The sequence below is a fragment of the Amblyomma americanum genome, chromosome 2, assembly GCF_052857255.1.
Source record: "Amblyomma americanum isolate KBUSLIRL-KWMA chromosome 2, ASM5285725v1, whole genome shotgun sequence".
Lineage (NCBI taxonomy): Eukaryota > Metazoa > Arthropoda > Arachnida > Ixodida > Ixodidae > Amblyomma > Amblyomma americanum.
Window position 1 is genome coordinate 183,794,285 of NC_135498.1, and position 11,807 is coordinate 183,806,091.

At 50.1% G+C, this 11,807-nt stretch overlaps 1 protein-coding gene across 1 annotated transcript; it reads right to left on the reverse strand.

The window, feature by feature from the left end:
- Nucleotides 1–635: 635 nt before the first annotated feature.
- Nucleotides 636–10,766, reverse strand: LOC144119365 (endothelin-converting enzyme 1-like). The gene is made up of 5 exons (XM_077652004.1): nt 10,189–10,766; nt 8,245–9,210; nt 5,213–5,727; nt 2,549–2,831; nt 636–1,015 (listed from the first exon to the last, which is right to left on the reverse strand). Exons 1-5 carry the CDS (start codon nt 10,192–10,194, stop codon nt 716–718), a joined length of 2,070 nt encoding a protein of 689 aa, XP_077508130.1. The 5' UTR covers nt 10,195–10,766; the 3' UTR covers nt 636–715.
- Between the last annotated feature and the right edge of the window lie 1,041 nt (nt 10,767–11,807).

Below are 11,807 nucleotides of genomic sequence, written 5' to 3' on the forward strand. Positions count from 1 at the left end.
ATTGGCGCCTTGTCGTCGCAATCAGCTGACAAGACAAACACTTCTTCCTTCCCTCCTCAGTCTTTTAGCTTTGGAACACTTTCGGCTAGGATTTCAGACCCCATACATATCATGTTCACTGGAAAAAGCTATGCACATGCAAACGTTGCGCTCATGTGGCGTATAGCTGATGGTATCGGCCCGGGCTGACAGCTTTGCCAGCTGTTAAGTCGGTGCAGTTAGTTATCCTTTTCCTTCGTTTTGCAACTAAACTCTGCAGTCCGGACAACATGCCAAATTGCGCACTCTTACAACATGCACCGCTCAGTCTACAACCTGCTGCCAAAATTGAAATTTCCCTCGAAACAAAATGCGAAAATTTTAGCTGATGGACACATAGGTTATGAGCGACGCCATAGCGAAGAACGTTTCACTTCAGTAACCTATATTAGTTCATATGACTTCCGTGCATTTTAATGTATATCTCACGCTTTTACTCACACATTGCTTCACACTTGGCGATATGCACTGTGCTGCTACATAGCCTCCTGCAGCGGTTGTTGATTTTCAGGACATTCTTCAGTTTCAAGCCTCAAGTGCATCATTTTACTTGCGCTAATTCCAAGCGCGCTACAGCGCTCTTTACGAGCATGACTTAAAATGTACACACGTGTGTGACACACCACCACTGTTTTCAGTGGGGGACTTCTTTTATGGGCGCCATATCTGCGGCGCGCTACCAGAAGACGCAGCGCTCGACAGGCCGCATCCGTGAACCAACTGGACAGTCGAAGGCCTCGCCGAATTCTTCCATGTTCTTGAGCGGCACGTTGCAGCGTTCAGACCAGGGCGCGTAACGCTGCGGGTGTCCCGCGCCGGCTTTGGCGCACCACTTGACGCACGACGAGATGAAAAACAGCTGCTCGGAGTCGTAGTCGAGCTCCTTCAGCGTTTCCTTTCCGCCTAGATTCACGTAGGTGTTGTAGGACGACATCAGGCCCGCAAAATCAGCCATGTTCTCGGCGTCCGCTTCACTCTGCAAATATTGCGTTAACGTGGCTATTTTTACACGTGGCTGCGCACACCGCCCGAAAGGTTAACCCGCTGTCTGTGCGAAGGTCGCACAGCCGTAAATCAGCCGTATCTATGCAATCTGGCCATTCTATTCGACAGCTACGGCTGCTGATCCATTCACTTCCGTTATTTTAGAGTAGTGCAGGGCCCTCGCGTGTCGACTCGACTTCGAGCCAGCACACATGTACTTAAATGTGAAATACGCTGTTGGGCTACTTGGTCCATTGCAGTAAGGAAAATAAAACCAGCCAAAAAAAGCCAGAACTAGCCCAAACTAGGACAGAGACTGGTCCTTTGTCCTGTCTTCCTTTCACTTTCCTGTGAGCGTCGTCATTTGGTAGCTTTTATTTTCCTTAACTCAATGAACAGTTTTTATGATCTAAAATTACGTGTTTCGAGAATAATTACGTGTTTAGAAAATATGTCCTGTGAAAGCGATTTTGGTGTTGCAGATAACTCAAGTGTGACTTTAGGTGGCTCCACTTTGCTGTTATTATCCCCATCTGCCTTCACTTCCGTCATCAAAAGATTGCGCTTAGTCTCTTTTATTGCTACTCTCAGCATCAATTTAAAAACACTGTATTTCATCAGAAGGACCGCGCTTGATCCCTGGCGCGGCAACACGCGAGTACGCGAGGAAACAAGCAGTTAAAACTGCAATAAATGCTAAGAAAGTTACTTAAAAAATCATAGCTACTGCTTCCATCTCTCAGGAAGGCATCCAAGGTTCATGTCATAGCGCGCCATCCTGCCACCGCGATAAACACTTAAAAGCCACGTGTCACCGCTTCGAAGGCTATTGTGGTACGGTACTGCTCCCCATCGGCGTCGAATCGACGGCTCTGAAAGCCGACTGGTCAAGGGCACCAGCAAGTACAAATAAAAATACACAGAATGTTTACTAAATCCGAATCGGTGCGAAAGCACGGATTTGTTCTACGTAGAACCCGAGACCGAACCCGTCCGCGGCGGCTGCGTTTTTATGGAGGAAAAACGCTAAGGCGCCGGTGTGCTGTGCAAATGTCAGTGCACGTTAAAGATCCCCAGGTGGTCGAAATTATTCCGGAGCCCTCCACTACGGCACCTCTTTCTTCCTTTCTTCTTTCATTCCCTCCTTTATCCCTTCCCTTACGGCGTGGTTCAGGTGTCCAACGAGATATGAGACACATACTGCGCCATTTCCTTTCCCCCAAAACCAATTATTATTATTATGCTACGTAGAATGCGATGATGAGCGGGCAGCGCCGCGAGACGTGGCGCTCGCACTAGGCCAGCTGCGAACAGGAAATGCGACAGCGGATGATTTTGCTCGGGGCTGGTACCCACTGGATTAGGGCTTAGGCACAAATAATATGGGCAAGGGTCCATCACCGAGCTGTACCGTTCCTTCATTCACCCCAGAAGCCCTTTGCAATCCCGACCATACGCATGCAGACGAACTGACTTTCAGCAGTCAGCACACTTCACATATTGCTCTGAAATCGAAGTGCGCTACCTTCTCCGTGCCGTGCGATTTGCGGAGGCAGCCGAGGCGCTTGCTGTACATGTCCCGGGAGCTGGCCGACCACCAGTCACGCTGGCGCCCGTGCGCGTCCCAGCGGCTGCCTATGGGGTCGACGGCGTGCGTCAGCTCGTGGCCCACAGCGCCGCCCAGTCCGCCGTAGGTAAACGCCTTGGGCGCCGCAGTCGAGAACATGGGCATGCGCAGCACGCTGGCCGGTATGACGATACGGTTGCGCATGTGCAGGTACATCGCGTTGATGCTCCCCACGGAGTACCTGCGGTGAATGCGAAGCAGATAGCTCACTTAAAATACTTAATGAATATGTTCCCAGAGGGCCCCGTACGTACGCCACCACCATCATCCACCTAACTACGCCCAGTGCAGGGCAAAGGCTTAGCATACCCCTCCAATTAACCCTGTCCTGTGCCAGCTGATGCCACCCTATCACCGCAAACTTCTTAATCTCATCCGCCCACCTAACCTTCTTCCACTCCCTGCTACGCTTGTCTTCTCTTGGAATCCAGTCCTGTTACTCTTGAGGGCCATAGGTTACCTTGCCTTTGCATTACATGACCTACCTAAGCCTATTTCTTCCTCTTTATTTCGACTAGGATGTCATTAATCCGTGTTTGATCCGTGACCCACTGCGCCGTCTTCCTGTCTCTTAATATTACGCCTACCATTTATCTTTCCATTACTCGCTGCATTGCCCTTAACTTGAGCTGAACCTTTTTCGTTAGCCTCCGCCTTTCTGCCCTCCCAAGCATCCATGTTACGAGGGAAACCCGCTTGCAGGAGGCAGACTTTGGTGCAGCGGCTAGAGAGGGTGCAGGCTCAAACCGCTTGTTTCTGGCTGTCGAACTTGCTCTATTCTCTCCAAAATACTGTTGCAGTGAGTGACACAGCTTTCTAGTAATGCGTAGGCTGGGCCAAAACGTACCTCAAATGAGTCACGAACTAAATACTCGCCGTGTGGATGTGTGGTGCCATCGGTTGTGAACGCCACAAGTCACAAGTTTGTTTGTTTTAACAATTACCGAGCACTTGTCATAAAATTCCGTGCTTTCGATAAGAAAACATCAATGAACATGTGGACTCGGACAAAAAATAAATGCCGCAACCCTCGGGAATAGAAGCTGTACCAATGGACTGGCGCAGCAGTCTAGTGCAAAACGGTGCGGAATAGTTGGCTTCTCCGCAATGCATTGATGCTTCTTCAGCTATGTAACCGCGTTCAGCCAATGTGCAGATAATACAAACGGAAAACTCTGGCAACCTGTATTGTAACTTAAAGCAAACCTCCTTTCCCGCAAAAACAGGGAATTGAAAACTATACAGAGGGGTCATCAACATCAGCAGCAGCAGCAGCAGCCTAACTACGCCCACTGCAGGTCAAAGGCATCTCCCATATCTCTCCAGTTAACCTGCCCTGTGCCAGCTGGGACCACCCTATTCCCGCACAGCGCTATTGATAGATGACTATAGATACCCGTGACACAGAAAGAACACCGAGGACAACTCCATCACGGTTTTCTCGTCAACAAAAATTGAACGTATTTTTCTCGGTATATTAACCTTTGTTTGTCATCAAAATAGACATTAGTGGTTGAGGAAACTGTATTTCAAAATGGAACATTTTTTTCTCGCCTCTCGATTAAAACCAGTGACTTCAAGACAAAAGGGGGGCTGTTCTCGTCGTTTGGAAGCCAATGACGGCCTGAGGGATCCGGACAAAGAACCAACTTTCTTTACGTCACTAAAGTTTGCTCGCGAAAATGGCCGGTAGTGGAGGTATTTCTATTTATTTAATGTATTCTTGTCTACCTTACAAAAAGGAAAAGTAGACTCTTCGCCATTAGCATGCGGTAAACTGTCGACACAGGCCAACTTTGCTGCGCGGAATTGAAGTGCTTTTAAGTACTTAGAGCATTCGCTCTACTACTCACTTTACTCACGGTCGTGTGAGTATGCAACACGCGGTAATCGTCCAAAAATAGCAGCCACCATGGTTAGCGTTTGCATAAACAAAATTTCCATATCACGTGACCATCTTGGCCGCCTTGTTGGCCCCATACCGTGTGACCAAACCGGCGGCATAGCAGGTGCCGCATATACTACTATACCTTGGTTTCTCTATATACCACAGTGTGCAAACAGCCGAATTGGACCACTGAGTGGTACCATTGGTACAGATTGTGAACCCCCTATTTGGCTAGAATATTCGGAGTGGTATCAAACGATTCAGCGTGTTCTGGAGCATAAAATTACTAGTCCAATCAAAGGGATTCGTACTAGTCAAATTATAGGGATTCGTACCGGCGACGTTTGGTCTCCAGAATCATAATTTCTCGGATTTTCCCGTACATTACAACCAAACTAGTCGACATTGAACGTTCGAAATAGTGTCAGACCACTTGTCTTCTTATGCTGTACCCGTTAGCAACAAAATGGGTTTATAATGTAAACACCGGATATAATGACATTTGTGCCGGATATAGCGAAGATGGATGCACACGGTATGATTAGGATGCAATATCCGTTTGATAGGTGGCGCTATGCTTGAGTGCCTCGGCGGAGCTAACGCTCCATCATACGCTGCCTGAGCGTTTGGTAATTTGTTCACTCACTGCCGCACGGCAATCATTCACTGCTCACCAAAAGCTGCTGTGGTTTTTCGTCATCCATTGAACAGTGAGCTTCATGGCCTCCTGCCAGGGCTTCACGAAGCTGCCCCGGACATCCGGGTAGGAGGCGTAGACGCTGTCGATCTCCTTGCCGGAGCCGAAGTACGAAGGGTAGCCGACGTGCATACGCATCGAGTGGACCTTGTTGATTGCCGTCTTCCTGGTCCCCCCGTCCAGCCATGTCGAAGAGTCGATTTCGTCGAGGACCGAGTGCCGGATGTGGTCCGCCATGCTCGTGGCAGCGGCTACAGTGGCCTGGGGCACCTCCTTGAAGAGGTACCACGAGAGGAGAGGCACCTCCATCGCTCGCGCTACGGCGCGCAGGCACATGTCTCTCGAAGATTCGGCCGTGTATTGGACGGCCATGTTGGGTGACGAGAGGGGCATGAGAGTGCGCAGCAGCTCCCAGGCGGTCAGCAGGCTGAGGCGCTCCTTGCCCAGCCGTTTGCAGAGACGGGCGAAGCGGGTCACGTCGGGCTGCTTCACCTGCGCCGCATCGGGACGGCCTCAACGAGCGGCTGATGCGAACAGAATGCATGCGAGGCTGAGCAGCGAAAGTCCCCTGCTAGACAGACATTGTCGCATAGCTAACTGCGCTCACACAAACAAGGACTTGAAGGGAACACAGCAAGCTTACAACTATGCACAGACGTGACGGAAAACTTATGAAAATTGCAGGATGGCTGTCGGACCAGATGTCGAACATGTGCCCCAAGCATGAGGTGCAGGCATAAAGCTGTCAGGACATACACTGAGCCTCCGTTTATGCTCCCCAAAACCCTATCCAGAAAAAAAGAAAATCGTCGCACATTTACCGTTTTCGTGATACGACTTTCAACGACAGCGCAATTGTGCGGAATGCTTGTGCCAATCGAAGCGTTTGCTAACTTTGAGGTGGGCTGTTGGTATGTGTTGAGATCATGCCGCTAAACTCGCGCATTACCTCACGCGAACGCTGTTCAAGAGAACTCTTTTTGCGGACTGCGTTGGAGTAGCTGGCGCAATAAACAGTCATGGAGACGGCTGTCACGTATGTCTATGTGGGTGGCAGGGAGGCGGTCACGGTTATTGGCACCGACAAACATGACGACGCTGCGATTTAGTCGAACGCGCCATATACGCCTATCAGTGTAGAAAAACGGCCTCGGCACTTTTTATTGCCGCCGTATATGTACAGCTACAGGTCTCATAACCTATATTTTCAGCGGCCACAGCCTTCTGTTTCCAAGTCTAAAACAAACAAATTAATTTCAAAAACTCCACTTAACTGGCGGCGGTTAATATTTGCTCTGAAGCGTACTTGGCGACACACGTGAAACGCCTTCGCCGTGCACTGAATTGGCGCCAACTGAGCGCGTGCAGGCTGTTACACTGCCAATCGTCTCCTATACAAAAGTTATGGTCGTATAGGCAGAAACAGAGTCATACGCTTATCATTGTATATGTTCTTACATGATCAAACACTGTGTGCATTTTCTGACGTTTTATTTTTAAGAACAAGATTAAGTTATTACAACAGAATTGCCGTACATACAGAAAAATTTATTTTACGGTAATATCTGCCGAACAACCTGAGGCAAAGGCACCTGCATGACTCCGTACGGGGTTTCGTTCCCTTCATGCACACAGCGCGTCGAAGCGCAATAATAACCTATCTTCGCGAATCAATCGTATATTGATTAGCAAAGACAATCCTTCGCTGAACTTCGCTTTTTTGCTGAATCGGGGAAAATGGAGTAGAGAATCTCACTCATAGTGCTCACAAAACAGAGTTGTAGATGACATCAAAAATTTGTCTATTATTAAACCGTTCATGGTTGGGAAAAAAAGTGTCACGATGCAAACATGGCAAGACAACGCATCAATACGTCGCGATTGATATTAAACACAACATACTTGGCAAACCGCCAACCACCCAGGGCGCTTTCATTGAGCAAAAAATAAAAGGAGCGCGCCAGCAGTACAGGTGGAACAGCACACCTACAAGGAACTGCCAACAACCAAAGCCCACGTTCTCTGGCGTTTCTATGTTTATTTCTTCATCTACCAAAAACCCCGTCTCACTACAGACGACTCCGTACCTTTCTTTTTATCAAATTCAAATTCATTTATTTTTGTTTTGTGCAAGGAGGGAGCAGCCACAAAAAGTTACCGTTCGAGGTAGCCTTCAGGAACATCTCAGGAACACCTCAGGACCGTCTTCGTCGACCACACTGTGAACCTCCATGCGACCCAAACTCACATGCTCACAAATATGCAAACACCGTTCTTTCTCTCCGTAGGCTCTACATATATCGACTCCGTTCCGACCCCACCCCCTATACAAACCCAAAGCGTTTCCTATCGCAACGCCGGGTACCACTGAATTTCTTAATTTTCGCGTTCTCGAATTCTGGAGTGCATGGCCAGCGTCGTATAAACTGGAGGAGTGATGGCGTTAGTGCTCCACGTCGTTGACATTTCAAACACTCGGTCTGTAATCTTCAGTAGTGTGCAGTCCAGTTCCCCCTCTCTCTGCGACTGTCTTTGTATGGACAGGCACTGCGCGGAACTGAATCAATGCTTCTGCATAGAATTACCCAGAATAAAATTTCCCATCGTGCCACCAAGCCGACCGCAAAACTTTCTTATTCATATTCTGTTTTATATAAAACACACCCGTCGCCGCGGCACCCAGGAGTGGCTGCGTCAGGCGTATGAATCCCTGAAAGCGTGAGAGTACGGCACGTACAAAGCATTTAACTCCCACGTACCGCCCTTACCAAAAGTGATCAGGCAACGGGATTTGTTTCTTAGCCGCATAGAGGAGTCCTTACGGCACCCCCAAAGACCGACAGGTCTCGAAAGCTGAGTAGAAAGGTACTTCTTACCTAACACAGATTTAGTGCTAGAAAGGGTGCCAAGTGCTCGGTATGCACGGCTAAGAAACAAACCATGTTGTATGGTTACAGCTGGCAAACTATCGTCGCGCCATGAAGCAGCCTCGCGCGATGCACAGCTTACCAGCACTTCGTCTTCAGCTCCGTACACATTGCCGGAGTATTTAGACATGAGGTCCTCCCAGGAGTCCTGGGACGTGCAAGGCGCCAGGCGGTTAAGATCTCGCGCTGAGTGAATCAATTCACCGTGCTGGTCTCCTTGGTTCGACTGCAGCAGGAGCTCCTCCATCGCAACGTTCTCGGCGTCGATGACGCTGGTGGCCGTGTTTTTGGCTTCAGGGCTCATTGGGGAAAGGCCGAACGGGCCCAGGTGGCGCGGGTAGAAGCCGGACGCGGCCTCGCCCCGCTTGCCGAACCAGGTGAGGTAGGCGGGGCTTAGGGCCAGCCTGAGGACGCGCTTGCCCCGGTGTAGCCGGGTGTCCACCAGGGACAGCTCCAGGATGCTGGCCAGGTTGTAGTGGAAGAATAGCATTACCATCTTGTCCGCGGCATTGGCGCTGCTGTAACTAGTCGCTGTGAGGCCAGCGTCCTTCATGAACTGCGTTAGCGCGGCATTGTCGTCCACGTCGCCGGTGCGAACGCGCGAGCAGGCGTCGTACAGCGCGGCCGCCTTCTCGGAGGCGCTCTGACCGCTGGACTTAAACGTGGCCCGCTTGAGCACGCTGGCCAGAGACTCGTACATCGCATCCTCCATCTGCGCGAGCATCTGGCCCGACGGGTGCCGGTAGTTGCCACACACAAATCGGTAGAAGTCGTGGCACGGGTCTTCGTCCGCCTTCATGATGGCCTTGAGCGTCTCGACGGCGCCGGTGCAGTGGCTTCCCTGACACAGGCGCTCGTCCTTGGCATTAACCGTCGAGGCGGAGTCGCCGCCGTCCTTGTGACTTGGCCAGAAGGACAGGTACAGGCCGAGCGCCGTCAACACGCCCGCGAGCGTGAGTACGATGATGGCGCACACAATGCCTTCCTTGGCGGTGTCGGTCTTCTCCAATTCTCGCGAGTCAACGCGGGTTCTTGATGCGCCTAGAGTCTGCGCGAAAGCAGAGAATGCATGCGCGCTGGTTATCGGAAACATGCTATACAGTTCTAGTTCAATCCAATGCAGAATCATAACGACACTCGGCGGTGAAAATATTATATATTCAGATTACCGAAATACTTTCGAACGCATTCAGCGCTTTCTCGTTATACAGCGACAGGGCTACTCAACGCCGCGTCGCCATCGTAATGCGTCGTAACAGGGAGCTCTAGCGCTGTGCTGCTGGCCGGTGTTATTGTTTAGGTGTGCTGACGATTGCTAGTACTTCAGAATTCCGCTTCGCAGGGCGGAAAGTACGGTACCGTGAGCCGTATACGCGGAAAACATGAAGCTGTAGGGGCATGCCAACAAGAAAAAACACAGGACAGTCTTGTCCGGCTGTGTTTACACGGACAGTCTTGTTGCAAGGAGCCTATTGCGACCTGTCGTATTGTTATGGTACGGTACGGTTCGTCAGGTACAGTAGGTACGGTATGGTATAGTAAGGTATGGTATGGTATGGTATGGTATGGTATGGTATGGTATGGTATGGTATGGTTTACGGGGTCAGTCTCAACGCTGCGCATGGGATATCGGAGGCTTGCGGAAGGATCCGAAATACGACCACCTGTATTTCTCCAACGTGCACTGACATCGCACTGCATATGACAGTTTTTGCATTTCGCCCCAACCGAATGTGGCCGCCACGGTCGGGTTTAGATCTAGAGACCTTGCGCTCTGGTAGTAAACGCCAGTAACTGAGGCACTACAGCGGTGCGCTCTGCTCCAGGCATGTGAGTGAAGGTCCCGGTCCGCCTTTCGTATTCGTTCTTCCAGCTACTAACTTTCTCTAGCGCTGCTACAGGCGTCCGAAGACCATTTCATCAACGTCATGGGCGCGATGTCCCTGTCTGCAAATGGCCCATATTGGTCGGCGCGCGTGATGGACAGTGGCTAGCCCAGCTGGTATCGCCGAATAGGTCCGCTCACCGACATGGCCGATGGAGTAGGGCTGATGAAGCAGTGGAAGCCGCTGAGCCCCGACGACGTCCGATGCTGTTGCTGTTGTCCTTGAATGCGAAATTCCACGGGTGGCGGTCGGTCTGCACTGGCGCTGCTAAGCGGGCTCGTGGCACAGTGGCTTCTTCTTCTTCTTCTTCACCCCAGGTATATGGCACATACCCACGCGGGGGGATTGGCCAAGGTGTAGTTGAATAAACAAAGAAGTTTCCATGGAAGATGATGACAAAATTGTGGCACCAATCGTGAATTTTGAAAAATCAATGAATAAAAACAAGAGAACAATATTGACCGTTAAATAACAGACAGCATTTTGGTGAAAAAAGAAGAGCTCGTAGAACTTTAAAAGAATTAGCACATCAACCTACCAGTTGCAATTATGTAATCGTGGAGAAACCCACAAATAGAACCCAATGCAAATCCCTTGGCGTTCGCACCAAACGATAATAATACTGGCAAAGATAAAGGGAGCCCTAACCTGGAGAGAGGGACCTCCAGGTAAATCTTTCTCTGAAGTGCGAACTTTGGGCAGTAGAGGAGAAAATGGTCTAAAGATTCAACTTTCCCACATGCGTCATATAGGTTCGTCGGTGTCAACCCACACCTGCATCGATATAAATTCAAACTTGGAATCCTGCACCGCAACCGCGTCATTGTTACCTCACACAGCCTGGATTTACACGAACGGACGTTCCAATTATATGCTAAGTGCTGATAGTCAGTGGTATTTAGTAAGGCATCTCGTAACCTGGCTGATATATGTAGGAACCGCTGAAACCGGGAAATCGCCAGCAGGCTGAAATTCGGGACGGGATGTGTCACTGACCCGTCAAGAGCCGACCTTGCTAAGTAATCAGCCACCTCATTTGAATGAATACCTGCATGGCCAGGGACCCAGACAAAACGGACCACTTTCAAAGTGCATGGGACAAAAAATCGCAGGATACGGCTCAAAAAATCTTCTTGTGAAGTGTCAAGGGAGACTAACACTGACAAACAATCAGCGAGAATAATAACATGAGACACATGACATGAAATTTTGTGAAGGGCCATTCCAAGAGCCAAAAATTCCGCAAAGAATATAGGAATATAATCTGGGATGCGGACAGAAAAGCTCCATGCCAAATCCTGCGAAAAGATGCCAACTGCAGCTTTTGGCAGTTGACGGAGGCATCGGTAGCAAGCACCGTATGATGGGGGCATTTTTGGCCCATGGGTTGCGTGCTCGTCTCGCAGTGGGAAAGTATACTGGGTTCAATGTGCATTTTTTTCACACGGCTGCTCTGCGCATGCGCACCTCTTCTCCTCCAGCTCCACTGGTTGAAAACCGCCATCTGCCACAGCGCATGCGCAGTCCATGTTAGTGACAGGCGCATACGACAGATGGCGGCAGCTGTCAAGCACACACCACTTCTCAGGCGCAGCTGGCTCCTCGCGGAACACGATAGCACCCGCGTCTCCCACGTGGGCTTGTTTTCAACCAATAGCAGACGAATTCTCGCCACTTCCCAGATAGCGTCACTTGTGAAAATGGCGGATTCTCCGCACCTTGGGAATTTTATTTTTTCTTCAATACCATATCGACGTCA